The sequence below is a fragment of the Pan troglodytes genome, chromosome 3 (assembly GCF_028858775.2).
Source record: "Pan troglodytes isolate AG18354 chromosome 3, NHGRI_mPanTro3-v2.0_pri, whole genome shotgun sequence".
In the NCBI taxonomy this organism is placed as follows: Eukaryota; Metazoa; Chordata; class Mammalia; order Primates; family Hominidae; genus Pan; species Pan troglodytes.
Window position 1 is genome coordinate 83,054,492 of NC_072401.2, and position 19,619 is coordinate 83,074,110.

The window sequence follows — 19,619 nt, forward strand, 5'->3', positions numbered from 1 at the left end:
TGGGAAGCAGTGAGCCAAAATATCCAAGCTCCTGGCTTATTCTCCGCTAGAGTGGCAACATCACAAATGGAGGAAGGGCTACGTTTAATTTTCCTTTTCCCTGTTCCTTATTTTATAGCTACCATTTCTCTGAGTGAAGGACAGGGACAGTAAGTGCTTAGAGAGGTGACTCTGAGGCCAAACTGCCTGATTTGCTTACTGGCTATGTGAGCTTGTGTAAGTCACTTAACCTCTCTGTGCCTGTTTCCTCTCTTGAAAAATGGGAATAATAACAATAATAGTACTCATTTCATAGGGTTGTTGTGAGGATTAACTGATGTGATATATAAATAGCTTTGACATATAATCAGAGCAAGGTAAGTGGTAGTTGCTATTATTACTATTGCTATTCTCTTACTACTGCTGCTGCTATTAATATTACACCTAATATTACACCTACCACCTGGATCTAGAAGTAAGATAAATTTAAACCTTCTTCTTAAGTATGTTTAATGCATATATAATGGAAATTTAGCAGAGAACCATTCCTACCACACTTCTTTTTTTTTTTTCCTTTGAGATGGAGTCTTGCTTTGTCACCCAGGCTGGAGTGCAGTGGTATGATCTCAGCTCACTGAGACCTCCACTTCCCAGGTTCAAGCGATTCTCATGCCTCAGCCACCCAAGTAGCTGGGATTATAGGCATATACCACCATGCCTGGCTAATTTTTGTATTTTTAGTAGAGACAGGGTTTCACCATGTTGGCCAGGCTGGTCTCGAACTCCTGGCCTCAAGTGATCTGCCTGCCTCAGCCTCCCAAAGTGCTGAGATTACAGTCGTGAGCCACTGCACCGGGCCTCCTACCACAGCTTTGATGGCTATTAGACATGTTAGGGATTGACAGCATTGGGGAGCTGTGGCTGTCATGATTCTGGACCCAGCATTAGGATTTTTGCTGTCCAAGAAAGAGAGATTCACTCTGCAAGTTTTGGGTTGCTTTTAAGAATGATAATACAAGTAGAACAGAAAGCATTCCATCCCTGAACTATTAAAATTGTTGAGATGAATAAATATGAGAAAAGTTTGAAAACAATCTGAAAAATTAATCAAGAAGGGATAAGCTTGAGCTTTATACAATTTAAAGCAGCATGATTTAAAAGGTGAAAAATACCCTCTCTTATTATAACTTAAGTATAACTAAGAAAGTATAGATCCTAGTTTCACATTTTCATAGTGAAATTTTACATTAGGTTCAGATGCAAAGTGAAAACAATAAAAGTAGAAGTAGACGTTTTCAAAAGACACTGGGAGAAGAAAGTAGGATGGATGGAGAGAATGGTGGGGAATCCGCACCAGCTGCCTAGATGGGATGGTTCCTCCTTCATGCTTTTCTAGATGAGTCATTCTGATGGCAGCTAGGAGATCCCCAGGAGCTGGCATGTCTTCCCTGGGCTTCAAACCCAGATCTGTCTACCTTTTGTCTGTGCTGTTTCTCCTACACCACACTATTAAGTCTATGGAATAAATGAATGAGTGGATGGAAGATATAAATAGGAGGGTGGGTAACTACCAGTGGGTAGTGTTACTGAGGGAGAGTATTCCCTCCTTGTTTAAATGGTTTCTGCACTTGAAGTTTGCAAAGCTCTTCCCTCCCAACAGCCTCTGCTGTGGTAGGATGACTCAGCACAAGAATTAAGGCAGCGAGAAACACAGCTCCCTGGATCCTTCTCCCCAAGAGGCCAACATTGTGTGATCTGAGGTTTGCTCAGGGAGATACTGGCCCACAAATACTCTTCAGCCTACCAAACAACCTGAGATGCCAAAACAGGGCGCTATTCCTAGAAACTTCTCGTAGAAATACAAATGCCCCAAGTTAGCTAGGTAATATATCAAGCTAGTTTTAGTTATCGAAACTCTGAATTTGGATTAGGTTTTTTTTGGTGGGGGGAGGCGGTTAGCTAGTCTAACAAACTTTAAGGAAGTTTCACAGGCTCACGGTACTGACACGAGATGAGTTTTGTGGGGAAGTTAGACTGCTTGGAGTCTGGAAAGGCAGATTCCAGGAGGGGAACAGTCAAGGGATATTTGGGGGTTAAATATCCTACTCATATGACTTAACCTCAGCCACTTTGGTTTTGTCATTTGAAAAAAGAGGATTCTAACACTGAGAAAGAACTGGATTGCTGTATGGATGATATGAGGCAGTGCATATAAAGTGCTTAGCCCAATTGTGGGGACTCAGTAAACTATTATAATAAATTAAATTGTTATTACAATACACCACAGGTTTCTGGAAGGTCCAAGGCCCTAGCAGTCTTTTCCAGACATCTCAATGTCAATTCAGAATGACTAGTTCACGGTGCATGGTTCCTTCTGTACAGAGTTGGTTGTGTGGGCAAGCCTGCATAAATGTGAAAATCATGGAGCAAATGAGGAAACACATCTCTTCACATCTCCTTTAGCACTTTATCGCTCTGATATCATGGCTCACTTTCTGTCTTGTAATAAGGTATTTCTATATTTGTCTTAGAAACAGGCTTAATGTCCGATTCATTTTTGTGTCTTTTGCAGTTCCAGCAAGGTGCTGAATGGTATATAGCATCATTTGTTCTATGGTGTTCACATTACTATTACAGTGCATTTCTGGCTGGTTACCGTGGCTCTCACACCTGTAATCCTAGCACTTTGGAGGCTCAGGTGGGAAGATCACTTGAGCCGAGGGGGTTCCAGGTTGTAGTGAGCTGTAATTCCACCCCTGCCATCCAGCATGGGCAACAGAGCAAGACCCCGTCTCTAAGAAAAAAAAAAAAAAGTACATTCCTTTGATTTAAATGAATAAGAAGGAATTCTCTATTGAATATGGTCAGTGATAACCATTTATCAATGAAAGAGCTATTTGGTTTTCAATCCAGTGGGTGTGGACGTGACAAAGGGAGGTTTCTAGCCATGTATTAACTTTTTAGCCAGTCTAAACAGTTTTTCTGTGACTGACCATGAAGAATAAAATGACAAAATTTCTGGCTTAGTTTCCCAGGGTTATCTTATTAATAATATTAGAAATGTTAAAAATAAGACTGTCTAATTGCCCACCAAGGACTACCTCTAAGTGAGGCACTGTGGTTAAGAGGCTGGGCTCTGGAGTCTGAATTCTGGCTTTCTGGATTACCAGCCAAATGGCAATGGGCAGGTTAGGCAGTGCAACATCAGGGGACAGCATCTGCAGTGCATGGTGCATGAGTGGTATCTGCTGAAGTTACACAGGAGTGGGGGCCTGGGTAGGCCTTTATTTTCTCATTTATAAAATAGAAAAACTCGTACCTTGATGGCAGGATTAATTGAGTTAAGGTCTGTAAAGCACACAGCACAGTGCTGGCGTAGTCGGTGCTTAATCCAGTTAGCTACTGCAATTATTGATAGTGGCAAAAGGAAACTATAAGAGTGATGCTGAAGGAGTAGTCCATTCATCTAAAATATTATTTAGAGAAATACTGAATCTCTGTTACAGTTTAGTTAATTGGATTGAAAGAAATACTGAGATTAATGAAGTATCCTGGCCTTTATATTTTTTTCTATAAAACATGGTCTTTTGCAAAACGTGTATTCTATTTAATGTAGAAATGAAGAAGTACTTGTGCTTTTGTAAGAAAGTAACCTGGGTTTTCTGGATATGAAGTTATTGACTTTCAGTTATTTGAGAATCATTTATTGGTGTCTGTAGTACCAAGGGTTCTGGGCTAGACAGAAGTGCTGTGTCTAAGTCCTCTTCACCAATTCCATCTTTTGTTTTATTTTAGGTTGTTCATGATGCTAACACACTTTACATTTTTGCACCTAGTCCACAAAGCAGGGACCTGTGGGTGAAGAAGTTAAAAGAAGGTAAAACTCAATGAAATATTACTCTGTATATAATTTTAGGAGATGTAATATTGTTATCATTAAGACAGAAATACAGCTAATGTATCTGTTGCATTTGTAATCTCTTAATCTACAGTAAGTGTTTCTCCAAGGATATGCTGTTGTTGTAAGTTATACCAGCATATTGAAGATAACTTTCCTTTTTAAAATCTGATTTTTTTCTAGTAGCATATAGTTTCTAAGAAAAGCACGCTCTCATTTAATGTGTAATATATCTGAAGGTGATAAAGCGCAAGCTTTTATGATAACAGAATTTGGTGTTTTCTTGTTTTTTTTTTGAGACAGAGTTTCACTCTGTCACCCAGGCTGGAGTGCAGTGGTGTGATCTCGGCTCACTGCAATCTCCGCCTCCTGGGTTCAAGCGATTCTCCTGCCTCAGCCTCCTAAGTAGCTAGGATTACAGGCACCCACCACCATGCCCGGCTAATTTTTGTATTTTTAGTAGGGACAGGGTTTCACCATGTTGGCCAGGCTGGCCTTGAACTCCCGACCTCAGGTGATCTGCCCACCTCGGCCTCCCAAAGTGTTGGGATTATAGACATGAGCCACTGCACCCGGCCCAGGATTTGGTATTTTCTAACAAAGTGCCCATGTAGTCAATATTTGGTGTGGATGGAATGACATATTCATGAAGGGTTTAAATGGATAATTTGTCCTGCATAGTCCTCATTGCTTCTCCTGAAGAACAAAATGGTGGCAGGTTGACTTTTGCATTTATCCATCATTGGTGTAGCAGCAGTCATTTCTGCTAACAAGGGTGCTTCACACACAAAAAAAGAAGAGGTCAAAGAGAACTATAGAGCTTTTCTGAATGCTGAGTCCTGTGATCTAAGGGCGTTCTTATAGTAAACATAGTGTCCAAGAAATAAGTAATGATCGACACTGTTATTTATGAAACATTCTGTAGTTGCTTTTGTATTTCACTATTAATTACTATATCTGTGAATTACAGAAATAAAGAACAACAATAATATTATGATTAAATATCATCCTAAATTCTGGACAGATGGAAGTTATCAGTGTTGTAGACAAACTGAAAAATTAGCACCCGGATGTGAAAAATACAATCTTTTTGAGAGTAGTAAGTATTCATTTTATTCCATAATTATATTGTGCTTAGAATGAACATATTATTGGTATGGTAAGAAAGTGACATGGTTTTGATTAAGTACAGCACACTTTCTAGTACAGTGAAAATGTAGGGTAGGTGTGTTTTGTAAGAAAAATTATATTTAGTTACAGTGAGACCTTCTCGTGGAATCAGAAGGTCTATTTTGGGAAGCTTTTATCACAATATTGAATCTTGTTCAAAATGAATCCATTGAAAGTGTGAGCCTAATGTGGCACTGTCAGCAGCTTTGAAAAGCATTAATGTTCTTCAACAAATAAACCAAGATGTGGAGCTAGAAACCTCATGTAGCAGTGCATCCACAGTCTGATTAGGGCTGTTCTCATTTTGATGGGGTATAGCAGTATGGATTTCAGTAGTGGCTTCAGTCTGTTAGAACAGTAACATGTCATAATGATACTCACATGTAAATGTTGAGATGAACAATGTCTAAGGTTAATTTTGACACCTAAAACCTTTATAAATCCTGGGAATGAGAGACCCTTAGTCATAAGCTAAAAATACATGGAGATTGTTAAGTTACTAGTGCTGTAGTAGGACACCCATAGTAATGATTGGATATACCGTTTCCTGCTGGTGCCATGCGGAATGCTCACTGGGTCCATCAGAACTGACAGAGCTTCTGGATATGAGCAGAACTACTACTTGGCAGGGATGCTGTATTATGAACAAGGCCAGATCAGATGACCTTCTCAGTCCATCTAGCCCTCAGTTCTATGAGTCCTGGCACCCTGATTCTCTTGGGATATCCTCACATTAACTTAGCACATTAAAGAGGAAGCCCAAGTTTCTAAGGCTGTTATTGTTCCTTTTTTTTTTTTTTAATGTCTTAAGGTTTGGTATTAGTGAATGCACAGTCTGACCTGCTGTAAAAAGGGACCCAAAAGTTACAGTGACTTAAACTAGGGAGAAATTTATTTCAGTCTCATGTAATAACCCAGAGGTGAAAGGTGGGTGACCCAGGGCTGGGGGTATTCCTGCAGTGGTTCCTCTGGTTGCTCCAGCTCTAGCAGTCTCTCTCTTCCTGGAAGCAGAAAGAAGGGGGTCAAGGATGCCCATGGGGAATCCTTTTAGGGATGAGATCTAAAAATGGCACACCCCATTTGTACACAGAATCCTTTGATTAGAATTTGGTCCCATTGCCACACCTAGCTGGGAAACATTCTTTATCTTGGGTAGCCATGTGTCAGCCAAAACTCTAGGACTGTGGACTGTAGAGGAATGGACAGCCAAAGCTGATTAATTTCTCAGTGTTGTCATGATTTCAATGTTTGATTCCATGAGCATTATTGAGTGCCCAGTTTATGCAGTGGTAGGAATACAAAGAACTGGCCTGGCTTCAATCCCTGTGGCATTTATTGTGCGTTCAGAAAGGCAGAAATACAGCTATAATAGCAGTTTTTAATTCTGTTCTAGAATGGAGATACAAGCAGCATACACCAGAGTTGGTCAGAGTGTGCTGCTTGTCTATGTGTTAACTTCCACTTTTCCTTAAAACTACCCATATCTTATTTTTATCAATTATTGGTAGATAGCATTTTAACCTGTTTTTGTTGTTGGCATTTTCAGGTATAAGAAAAGCACTACCTCCAGCACCAGAAACAAAGAAGGTAGGTGGTCTTTAGCTTTTGATAGTTAATCTTTACATTTTAAGCCTTTAAGTCTTAAGTTTTGGTAGTGTTTGTGACTTACTGAGTATGCGGTTTATTCATTGATGTGACACAATTTTCCCCTAGGATCGTCTCAGAAGCAGATGTGCTGTAGCTTATTTCAATTTTTTGTGGTGTCAAATAATACCAATTTAATTGTATGAGATTTTATCATTGGAGATCCTGTTATCATCTGGCATTTTGCCTCTATTTTCACTTAAAGAGTTGTATTAAGAGGAGTGGGATTTAGATAAATATTTCAGTCTTAAGACCACAGTGTGACAAAGAAGTGACTTCACTGATATAATGATATGCCTTTCAGGAGTGGGGTATAGTGGAGGAAACATGCACTTTGGACTCATTCAAGACTTGATCTGATATGAGTGACTTTGAGTGGGTTAATTAAATCATTGTTACCTTAGTTATGAAACAGGAATTATAATACTCTTCTTCATGAGAGTTTGTTGGATTATAGTAAGTAGACTTGAAGTTACTACTTTATTCTGTGGTGATGTATGACTCATTTAGTGTTTTGATTCATGATCAGTTTCATATAGAAGACTAAACTTTCAAATGTTCTCTTCCTTGTCTAGCGAAGGCCTCCCCCACCAATTCCACTAGAAGAAGAAGATAATAGTGAAGAAATCGTTGTAGCCATGTATGATTTCCAAGCAGCAGAAGGACATGATCTCAGATTAGAGAGAGGCCAAGAGTATCTCATTTTAGAAAAGAATGATGCTCATTGGTGGAGAGCAAGAGATAAATATGGGTAAGTATTCCCTCTATGTGTGTGACATGCAGTGGGTAGGTGGGAGTCAAGTGTTGAGTGAGAAGTAGATAAGTCGTAACTATCGTGTAATGAGACTAATTTCACCAGCCATAAATGGAAGCACACCTTATTACTTTGTAGTAACACAGTCCTTTCTTAGTGGTCACTCAGTAAATGCAAATTGATCAATCACTTCTTTTCAAAAGTTAGAATACATTGGTCTCTTTCTCATCTGATACATGTTTAATGTGATTATTTTGACCTTGAGGGAAATTAAATTTTATATTTTGTCCCCACCTGCCATAAGTAAGTAATCTTAGATTTTTCTAAGAGTTTATTGTAACTTTTTTCTTAGACTCTCTCTCTCTATATATACGTATGTGTATGTGCGTGTGTGTATGCATACACATACACAGTATAATGAAGCCTCTTCTCACTTCTTTCTCTCTCTCCATGAATATATGGAGGAATAAGAGAATATATATGTATATGTGTGTGTCTATATGTGTGTATATGTGTTTGTGTATGTATATATAAAATATATATATGTACATGCAGGAAATTAAACAGCAAGCTTTTTTTGTACAAGTTAATTTAGGATTTAAAGAAAACAGTCCTTTCAACCGTATCATTGATAAATATATGGGCAGATAGGGGTAACTGTAGGGGATGAGTATCTTGCAGGCTTCATAAGCAAACTGTGTATCCTGTGTTTACCTCTGCAGTGCAATCCCACTTATACTCTGAGTTCCAGTGGATGAGAAGAGGAGAACTTTTTGTCCTGCCAGAGCACACTCTTCTTCCACCTGCCCTCTCACCTCCCAGCCCCAGCCCCAATTTCAAGTCACTGTTCCTCAGTTCACTTCTGGAGAAGCAGTGGAAACCTCTAGTTTAGGCGGGGTCCTTTTCTTCTGCTTGATTCCTAGGCATGGTGCATATATGAGTGCTGTTTTGCTGTGCATTATTAACTTATTTGCAACTCTTACCCTTTTATTCCATGTTTACAGGAAGGTTGTCACTGCTTCTCTTTATCGGATGCTGTATAAGATTGATTTCTATTTTTAATTTTTTTTCTTGTAGAAATTTTCAAGCATCCAAAAAGTATATAATAGTATAATAGAACCTCTTTTTGCTTGACTTCAAAAATTACCAACATTTTGCCAGTCTAATCCTTCCATTTTTTTCTAGAATATTTAAAAGTAAATTCAAGTCATCATGTTATTTCACTCCTAAATCTAAATTCTAAAGACTTAAAAAAAACACCACCATGTCATTATCATTCTTAATAACAGTATTTTAAATAAGATCATCTGTAGACTTTCCCTTAATATTTTTGTACCTGGAGGAAGAGTACAAATGAAAATCCACATAACATATATCTAAGTATTTAGGAGTTATAAATCAAGCTAGCAAACTTTATCCTCCAACTTGACAAATACCCTTTCATAGTGACAAGAAAGGCACGGTTTGGATTTAGAGCTCTGTGCCAGAATGTTGCAGTGCATGGAAAGCTGGCTCTGGGGGCTACCTCTCTTCTTTCTTCCCTCCTGCCCTGGCTCTATCTCTCATGTACCATATGGATCTTCCAGCCTGTACACCCACACTCTTACTGCGTGGCTTGCAAAAGCTACCCCGCATCATGGCCACACCTTCAGCCTCAGTGAAAGGGAATGCACATGGCCAGCCAGCACAATTTGTTTTTTAGAAGATGGACCCAGTAGAAGGCCCATGTAGACCTTGGAAATGAGCAGGGAGTTCTGGGGTCCTAGTTAACCAGAAAGGAGCATGGGAACACAGGTCAGAGGGAACACGCACTTTTGCAGAGCTCTCAAAAGTGTGGGGTTAGAGCAAGAGCTTCTCTGGCCCAGGTCTAAGGATGGAACCAATTATGTAATTCCAGTTTCCCCGATTAGCTCTAATACTTATTTTTACTGTTGGTTTATTCAAATCAGGACCCACACACTGCATTTTGGTTAATATATCTCTTATGTTTCTCTTATTCTACATTTTTGATTTATTGATGAAAGCAGGTCATTTAACACTAAAATGAGCCATAATCTAGATGAAACGGATTGTTTTCTTGTGGTGTCACTTAATAAGCCTGTGTTTCTTGTATTTCTTGTGAACTGGCGAGTAGAGCTAGAGGCTTGATCACATTAGAAGGTGATCTCTGGATGTCCTACTTTTAGTAATGCTAAGATTGCTTAGTGGTTCAGGTGTCAGACTTGTTCCTCTGTCATAAAGTTCTTCATTGGTGTTTACCCTAATGATTTGGGGGTTCATTAATGATTCTTTCTTAGAGTCATTATTTCATTAGGGGTTACAAAATGGTGATTTCCTAATTTTGTCATTCCATCTGCATTTAGTAGTTCTCTAAAGAAGAACTGCCTCATCTACCAGTTCATTTAGTTCATGAAGGAAAGGAAAGATGAAATTTGGATTCTTAAACTTTTACTAGTTTTCAGAATAATGAGTTGATGACTGAGCTTTCTCTAGTGATAACAATGGTAACCAACAGTTTATTTTTAGTGTTATTATGGATACTTATATATTTGGTTCCAATCCATTGCCACCATTATTCTCTTTGCTTGAATTGGCCAAATTAGGTCGATGGTGGCTGTCTTTGGTAGAGGATCCTGTTAGTTTTTCTTTCCTACTTTCTGGCTCAATGAAATGGCTCAAGTTATCTTGTATTTATTTTTCTGGCCAAACTTACAATTTGACATTTTTCTTTTCTTTTCTTTTTCTTTCTTTTTTTTTGAGATGGAGTCTCATTCTGTCTCGCAGGCTGGAGTGCTGGAGTGCAGTGGCGTGATCTCGGCTCATTTCAACCTCCGCCTCCTAGGTTCAAGTGATTCTTGTGCCTCGGCCTCCCAAGTAGCTGGAATTATAGGCATGTTCCACCACGCCCAGCTAATTTTTGTATTTTTTAGTAGAGATAGGGTTTCGCCATGTTGGCCAGGCGGGTCTTGAATTCCTGGCCTCAAGTGATCTGCTTGCCTTGGCCTCCTAAAGTGCTGGGCTTACAGGCGTGAGCCACTGCACCTGGACACAATTTGACATTTTTCTAAGGAGGACTGGCTCCTTTTAGTCACAAATGGTATTTAGAGACAGTGGCAATGCTAAGATTTTAACTGCTGCTGGATTGCCGTTCCTTCTGGGCCTTTCTCAGTGCAACAGAGCTACCTGTATGCACACATTTGTGTGTGTGTGTGTGTGTGTATTATGAGTTCTTACTAATACTTTAAATTCAAATTTAAGATTATAAGGTTTCTACTCAATTTTTAAGTTTTATATGTGTATCTGTTTTCTTATGCTGAAAACCTTAGCTCCTACTTACATAAGAGTGCATCTTAAATTGTGATGTGTGTGAAAGTCATTTGGGGTAAAATCAGACATTTTTTGACCTCACATAGGTCTTCTCAGTTCACATTTATTGGGTTATGACCCAAGAATTTGCTGTTTTAACAGGTACCCCAAATGATACTGACCAAAAGGCCAGGAATTATCCTTTGTGAAACTATTCTATAAGAACTATTGAAGTATTAGAGTGGTGGGTATTTTTAATCCAACACTTTGACTTTTCTCAAGCAATGGTTTCTTTAACACATATCACCAAAACTGTGAATTCTGGAGAAGTATTGTGGAATGTTGGAGGAGCACAGGAGCTAGTCACAAGTCCAGAGTTTGAGTTCTGGCCCTGTTGCTGGCTAACTTTAGGACCTTTGGGGAAAAAAATCCTATAATCTTTCTAAGCTTTAGTTTCCCCACCAGAAAATAGGTACAATAATGCCTGCCTACCGCAGAATTTTTATGGAGACCAAAAGTGAAAGTACTTTGTAAAATGTCAAGTGAATTACAGATACTGAATTTTGGGGGGTCAGCTAGTCTTTCTTATAAGCTTTAAGCAATGTCATGCTTTATTTCAAAAGGCAATAATCTTTCTTTCTTTCAATAACCTCCCAGTAAAGTAAGTTTACCTAAAGTATTTTTCTTATTTCTAGGAATGAAGGATATATCCCAAGTAATTACGTAACGGGAAAGAAATCAAACAACTTAGATCAATATGAGTAAGTAAATGTTTATTTTGTGAATGTGGAAAATCAGAAACTTTTCATTTTCCTAATTATGTAAGGCATTTTGAAGATTAATGGATATCTTTCATGATTCTTTGAAGGGGGTGCTAAAATATCCTTAACTCAATTGCCTGATGCGGTAAAAGACTGAGAATTAATCTCTATAATATATTTTTCCTGAAGGTACTGTGTGAATGGAGTTACATAGGCTTATGTACATAAATTACATAAGCATAATTGAATTGATTTGAAATAAATCACAGATTAGCTGACTTTGAAATACAGATCATGTCCATTCATTCAGGACATAAGCAGAACAGTTTCCAGAGTGGAAATGTTAATGAGAAAAAATTACTGAAATTAATTAGAGTTGACCTTTGTCAGCATTAGTATATTTCCTTTCAATATTTTTACTATTTTTGAAAAGATAGAATCATGCTTATTTCCTCATACACTTTAATATTCTTTGAAAACATTTTCCTAGCTACATTTTATTTCATTTGATCATAAATTTATTAAATATTTACTGAGATCTTAGCATGTATCAAGCATTATGTATGGCCTTAGAGACATAACCAGGCAGATGGCACGTGGATGTCCAATAATTTATGTAATCATTTCCTTATTTGTGTGGTTTAGGTTGTTTTAGGTACCTCTGCTATATTTAAAAAAAAAATGGGATAACGTCTTGTTTCTTATCTTAAACTGGATCTCTAAAATCTATGTGCTGGGCTACAGGCTGTACGTGAACATTGTTAGGGTTCCCAACGCATGCTGTCAAATTGCTTTCCAGATAACTTGTATTATTTATATACCCACTAGCAGTGTGTGGCCAAGTTTTAACGTGAGGCTCATATACATTGAACGCTCTTTTATGGTCATTCTGAGGTGGTGTATTGATGCTTCATTCACTTCCTTAAAAACAATAGCAACAACAAGCTGTTCCTCTCTTCATGTCACTTGCTATACCATAAGTGTACCTTAACATCTAGGAAAGGGTTAACAAGTTCAAAAAGCCACAGCGCTCAGTGGGTGTGATCTCTCAAAGTAATTTTAGAAGTAGAAGAGAGTATAAACAATGTATAAATAAAGTAGCATTTCTGCCCTTAAGTCAAATAGATTTTTGGAAAAATTATAAAATCCTTAGAATTAGGGAAGGTGCTAAAAGGTGAAAACTTGGGCCTGGTTTTAAAGCGATAGCGTGGAGAACTGATTGAATTTGGGGAAAGAGGATGCTTGGAAGCCAGATAATCCTTATCTAAATATGAGAACTCCTTTTATGACTCATGTGATTTCAGTTGAGGTTTTTCAATATTGAAGTTTATGATTCATGGCCTTGAGTGTTTCAAATGTACCTTAATTTGGAAATTTTCTCTCTTCCAAGAAATTTTCTTCCTCTGCATAACTCTGTACTTCAGCCTCCAGCGTGGGAGTGCCACTGCATTCTGTTCAGAGGCCAGGGAATCCACATGGCCTTTGTACCATGCCCAGTAGATGACCAAGGGGAAACCTGTTCCCATGTGGGCAGGCAGAGACCCTATTCTGTCTTCCTACTCCATGTTCTGTTTTGTTTTGTTTTGGCCAAAGCCCACCCTGTAACACAATTGTATTAGTCAGGGTTCTCTAGAGGGACAGAACTAATAGGATAGATGTATATATAAAAGGGAGTTTATTAAGGAGTACTGACTCACGATCACAAGCTGAGGTCCCATAATAGGCCGTCTGCAAGCTGAGGGGAAAGGAAGGCAGTCTGAGTCCCAAAGCTGAAGAACTTGGAGTCCAATGTTCGAGGGCAGGAAGCATCCAGTACGGGAGAAGGATGTAGGCCAGAAGACTAAACCAGTCTAGTCTTTCCAAGTTCTTCTGCCTGCCTTTATTCTGGTTGTGCTGGCAGCTGATTAGATTGTGCCCATCCAGATTGAGGGTGGGTCTGCCTTTCCCAGTCCACTGACCCAAATGTTAATCTCCTTTGGCAACACCCTCATGGACACACCCAGGAGCGATACTTTGCATCCTTCAATCCAATCAAGTTGACACTCAATATTAACCATCACAACAACTTAAATGTTCTCAAGTATTAAAAAAAAAAAAAAGCCTCTGGCAGCTGTGGAGTGAATAGTTCTCTTTGCTTGGGCCCAGGAGGAATCCCAGGCCACAGACTTGTCACTGGGCTGAACTCAGGATTTCCAGGCCCGCAGCTCCTAGTGTTATCAGTAACCTAGTTCTAACTTCCTTACCCAGTCAACAGTGTAGGGAGGAGAAGATCGGAGAGATCAGTGCTGGAAAAGAAAGCAGATTCATTGTGATGGTTAATAACAGGATGTTCTTGGTGGAAAGATGGTAAAGGGAGAAGGTGACAGAAATGAAAGGGCCCTTAGGACTGGAAAAAGCTTAGGATAAAGGCTTTGAGTGGGTGGCATAGTTAGAGGGGCAGAATTAGAGAACAAGCTAAGATGTATAACTGGTTGGTTTTATGTTTTTCCTTTGTTTCTACCTCTTGTCTTCTTTTCATGATTTATTCTCACCCATTCTCACCAAGAAGCTTGGCAAGGGTCTGACCTTTCCGGGTTAAAAGATGAAATGCCCTCAAACCTCTTCTTTCCTTATTGACACTGCTATTTTGGGGTAACTAGCTAATCTGAAAAACTAATTCACATTAGGGATTTAATATCTAAGAAGAATCTGACAAATGACCTACAAATTCAGGGCCTAATTTCTAGATGTATAGTTCCTTCATCAAAAGGTATTAGCCTCTAATAAAGCTTTTCTGTGGCATGCTTTTTTTTTTTTAAATCCCTACTTTTCAACCTGCTGCTTTTGAATTAATTCCTCCCTTCCTCCCTTCCTCCCTCCCTCCCTCCCTTCCTCCCTTCCTCCCTTCCTCCCTCCCTCCCTCCCTCCCTCTCTCCCTCCCTCCCTCTCTCCCTCCCTCCCTCCCTCTCTCCCTCCCTCCCTCTCTTCCTCCCTCCCTCTCTCCCTCCCTCCCTCTGTCTCTTTTTCTCTCTTTCTCTTTCTTCTTTTCTTTTCTTTCTTTCTTTCTTTCTTTTTTTTTTTCTGGAGACAGAGTCTTACTCTGTCACCCAGGCTGGAGTGCAGTGGTGCGATCTCAGCTCACTGCAACCTCTGCCTCCCAGGTTCAAGCGATTCTCCTGCCTCAACCTCCTGGGTAGCTGGGATTACAGGTGCCCACTACCACACCCAGCTCATTTTTGTATTTTTAGTAGAGACAGAGTTTCAATATGTTGGCCAGGCTGGTCTCAAACTCTTGACCTGAAGTGATCCACTGGCCTTGGCCTCCCAAAGTGCTGGCATTACAGACGTGAGCCACCTCCCCTGGCCAAAGGTTTTTCTTTCAATTGTTGGGCCCTCTTTCTCCTGTCTCTGGACTGCTGCGCTGGCAACATGGTTGTTCCCAGCATTGGAATTAGGCTTGGGTGTGTGTTCTACTTCAGGACCCCATTGATTAGCATAACAGTAGGCAAATTTTAACCTCTTAGAATCAGTTTTCTCATCTTTAAAAGGTCAATAGGAACCATTTTAGCACTGCACAGGCTTTGAGACCAGACCTTTGGTTCAGTTTTTGGCTTTGCTGTTTCCCAGCTGTATGCCCTTGAGATATATTTTGCTTCTCTGTTTCTCAGTTTTTTCATTTGCAAAACAGTGGTGATAATACCACTTAACCTCCTAAGAGTTGTGAGGATGAAATGAGGTAATAAATGTAACGTGCTTAGAGCAGCACCTGACTGCTGTGGCTTGGATCTGGAGACCTTGCCAAGTCTCATGTTGAAATTTGACCCCTAATTTTGGAGCAGGGGCCTGGGGGAAGATGTTTGGATTATGGAGGTAGAGATCTCCCCCATGATGAATGGCTTGGTACCATTCTCAAGGAAGTGAGTTCTCACTCTTAGTTCCCACAAGAACTGGTTGTTGAAAAAAGCCTGGGCTTGGCACAGTGGCTCACGCCTGTAATCCCAATACTTTGGGTGCTGAGGTGGGCAGATTGCTTGAGGTCAGTAGACCAGCCTGGCCAACATGGTGAAACCCCATTTCTACTAAAAATACAAAAAGTTAGCTGGGCGTGGTGGCGGGTGCCTGTAATCCCAGCTACTTGGGAGGCTGAGGCAGGAGAATCGCTTGAACCCAGGAGGGGCAGGTTGCCAAGATTGCGCCATTACACTCCAGCCTGGGCAACAAGTGTGAAACCCCATCTCAAAAAAAAAAAAAAAAAAATTAGCGTGGTGGCATGTAGTTGTAGTCCCAGCTACTTGGGAGGCTGAGGCAGGAGAACCACTTAAACCCAGGAGGTGGAGGTTGCAGTGAGCCGAGATCACGCCACTGCACTCCAGCCTGGGCGAAAGAGCAAGACTCTGTCCCAAAAAAATAAAGAAAAAAGAAAAGAGCCAGGTGCCTCTCTCTTCTCTTGCTTTCTCTGTCTTGCCATGTAATGTCTGCACGCCAGCTCCCTTCATCTTCGGACGTGAGTGGAAGCAGCCTGAGGCCTTTTTCAGATGCTGGTGCTGGCACCATGCTTCTTGTACAGCCTGCAGGACCATGAGCCAAATATACCTCTTCTCTTTATAAATTAGCCAGCCTCAGGTATTCCTTTATAGAGGTGTGTGGTATCTGTGTCACATTTTACCTGTGTGTATAGTTATTCCTGACAGGAGAATTCAGGGGAGCCTTTGTTGTCTTTTTTTTTTTTTTTTTCTTGCCTGGAGATAGATAATCACAGGAGAGGAGAAAGAAGCCACCAAGAACTGAACTGTTAGAAAATCCCGACCATGAGTTAATTCATTTATTTATTTGTGTATGACTCCTTCCTCCTTTCTGTCTTTCAACAGACACTTAAAGGTCTGAATTGATATCCCAAAGAAGGGAACATCCTTTCCAGGGAACATCCTTTCCAGGGAACTTGCCAACACCATAAAAATGACCCCTCAGAACAGGATTTTCAAGAGCCTTCCTTTTGTGCAGTGGATTCCTTCTTTCCTCCTCCTTCTGAGGAGCTGGAAACAGTAGATGAGGAAGGGACCTCCTTCTTTTTCTGAGTATCTTATGTTTGGTTTCCTCTTGAGAGCTACAATTTAGCTTCACTGATTTCTTGTATCTGAACCCAAGATGAAACCACCTTTGTTTACTCTTATTGTGAAGATGGACTGGATCTTCTGTTTTTAATAACTTTCTTTCAGTCTCTCAAATCCTGCTACTTTATAATTCATAATTAAAGCTCCTTAGTTAATTTTTGTGAATGTTTTTGGCACTTGACAAATGTTTCTTTTATCAGTGGAAAAGCGTTAGGGTCAGAATTCTGTTCTCCTAATTTACTATATTTCTCAATTGCATTCAGAAATGTATTGATCACAACTGCAATTTTGTTGAACTTGGTCTCATTTTATAAAGCGGGATCCATGTAATGAGATGTTTGCAATTCTGAGGCCTGGTTCAACACCTCCGATTCCAAATAAAATATCTAACAGTCTTTAGCTTGGATTGAGGCTGTAATTTGCATTTGGCTACTACATAAAAGAATCTGGACAGAAAAAGATCTTGTATTGTCTTTTTTGTTCTTTGTGTTTTTCCCTTCTTTAGTCAGGGAAGGCCTGTGTTTCCCTGTTTTAGGGTTTTTGCTGGGCCAAAAGCAGGTGCTGGTTCTCTTATGGAAGGCTGAAGCAGTACTGGGAAATTTAAATGTCCAGAGGAGCTGAGCTGATTTTATAACATTTGAATTCTCAGGGTATATGACTGTGGTGGAGAATTCTTTGCCAACAAGTAAGGATCTAACAAAATAAGTTTAAAACCAAAGACCGAAGAAAATTGTCTATGTTCTTATAGCCTATTTGCTTAAATCACATGGAGGGATTGATTATGCTGGGGAAAGTAGAGAGAGGCGAGTATCTCTGAGGATGAGGTGGTTAATGACAGTATCAAGAAAAGGGCTTTCCAAAGGATAAGAAGAGGTACAGGGCCAGGCATGGTGGCTCATGCCTGTAATCCCAGGATTTTGGAAAGCCAAGGTGGGCAGATCCTTTGAGGCCAGGAGTTCGAGACCAGCCTGGCCAACACAGTGAAACCCTGTCTCTGCTAAAAATACAAAAATTAGCCGGGTGTGGTGGCGCATGCCTATAATTCCAACTACTCAGGAGGCTGAGGCAGGAAAATTGCTTGAACCTGGGAGGTGGAGTTTGCAGTGAGTTGAGATTTCACTACTGCACTTTAGTCTGGGTAATGGAGCAAGACTCTGTCTCAAAAAAAGAAGAAGCGGTGCAGATTGGCAGGGCCTTGGGATATGGCACAGGGTGGTGGAAAGATCTGGTGGGAGGGAAGACCAGCTGCTTGGTCATGGTAGACATTTCTACAATAGAGTCTTGGGCAACCACAGGGCTTGGGGTTCTGCTGGAAACCAGTAAGTCTGAAGACCCAGGAGGCCTGTGCTTATGTTTTGCCATTTCTTTTGTCACCTGGGACCTTTGTGAAATTCATTGAGGGAGCCTCCATTATGACTTGAGATGAAATCTGCTGCCATATTGATAGGAGGAGGGCTTGGAATAAGATTTAGTTTGAATTACAGACAATAATACAAAGGGACACTTCCTGCATGTTTTAGTCAGTGGAGTAAAATTCATTCTTGCCATGATTCTAGTAGTGAAAAATTAAAAATGATTTTTATGTTGAACAGTGAAGAAGAGCTTAAATAAATTATGACACATGCATACTATCATATGTAGACCTATATTGATTTGCAAAAATATCCTGTAATGTTATATGAAAAATTCAGGTTATATTATAACCTATGTAGTTTGATCTCACTTTAATAAAACATAAGAATATGGGCATACATACATGTTTTCATAGAAATATAGGTAGAAAAAGTCTGGAAGTATATACATCAAAATTATTAGTTGTCTATTATTGAAATTATGAGTGATATCTTGTTCTTATTTGTTATTATTGATGAGCAGAATTACTTTATTAATTCTGAAAAGAATAAAATATATCCTAAAAACCTGAGGCCTGAAATGTATTGTTTTTTCTGTTCAGATGGTATTGCAGAAATATGAATAGAAGCAAGGCAGAGCAACTCCTCCGCAGTGAAGTAAGTGTTTGTACTTGTGGGTTTGGCTTAAGGGCAAATTAATTTTAATGAGTCCATAATAAGTAGTTCCACATATCTCTCTTTCTAAATGTGTTCAGCAGTGAGCAAGTCTATGCAAAACTATTCCCAGAGGCTGAGGGAGCTGAGAGGCTGAAGAAAGAGGCTGACAAATTCAGTTTCTAGAAATAAATATTTAACAGGGACTTACAAACAGAAGTAATCATGGGTGGCCTCAGGACAGTTATCCCCACACCTGCCCTCTGGACATTATTCTTTATATAGCAAACTTTTAGGGTGAAACATGTGCAGCTGGACATGTCTTCAGCCTTTCTTACCAACACACATGACCACTGGTGAGGTTAGATAAGCATCTTTATGAAAGCATTGTTCAAACACCTTGCTGCAGAACACCTTGATAAGTGGGGATCGAGCACTGGTCATCGTTGCGGTTTCACTTCAAGGTTACGTCACTCTTGCCATGTAACAGGCTGTTTTCCTACACGCTCCACCTTGAAACTGGCCCTTACAATTTCATATGCCCAAAGCCTTGGTAAAATAACCAGTGTGGTTATTGTAGCAGTGGTGTCCCCAGTATGTCCTGTTACAAAAGAAAACATATTCTTATTGAACTTATGCAAGTAACTGTATTGCCACAAAATAAGAATACTCACAAATAGCTTCTAAATTTTGAAGAAATCAGGTAGAGAGAATAGTTAGTGCTTCAGTTTGGCTCTCAAAAGTATACTTTACTCAATTGCTGTAAGTTTTAAATAGTTCAAAACACACAAAAACACATTTTCTTGACTCTTCTTCAGAGTAGCAGTCTTCCGCACAGGATGTTGTCCATTCACCTTGGAACCGCCATCCACAAACCTAGCAACTCTTGGTAGGTCAGTTGAGAGCTGTTTATTGGGCACTGCAGAATCCAGCAGCTACTCACACAGTTCCAGAGTCAGTCTTTGGGTTAGAGAAGCCCCCTGCTCATGAGTGTCTCCTCCTTGCACCCAC

The 19,619-nt window shown here is 39.9% G+C and overlaps 1 protein-coding gene across 5 annotated transcripts in view; it reads left to right on the forward strand.

The window, feature by feature from the left end:
* Nucleotides 1–19,619, forward strand: part of TEC (tec protein tyrosine kinase) — a 131,300-nt gene that overhangs the window by 92,813 nt on the left and 18,868 nt on the right. For 4 of the 5 annotated variants that reach the window (XM_517310.7, XM_063808913.1, XM_063808911.1 and 1 more), the window contains exons 4-9: nucleotides 3,775–3,856; nucleotides 4,848–4,976; nucleotides 6,594–6,634; nucleotides 7,267–7,442; nucleotides 11,447–11,512; nucleotides 18,557–18,611. In XM_517310.7, the coding sequence (XP_517310.3) occupies nucleotides 3,775–3,856; nucleotides 4,848–4,976; nucleotides 6,594–6,634; nucleotides 7,267–7,442; nucleotides 11,447–11,512; nucleotides 18,557–18,611 (549 nt within the window). The remainder of the gene's footprint in view (nucleotides 1–3,774; nucleotides 3,857–4,847; nucleotides 4,977–6,593; nucleotides 6,635–7,266; nucleotides 7,443–11,446; nucleotides 11,513–18,556; nucleotides 18,612–19,619) is intronic. The other variant, XM_016951780.4, reaches the window with a different exon arrangement.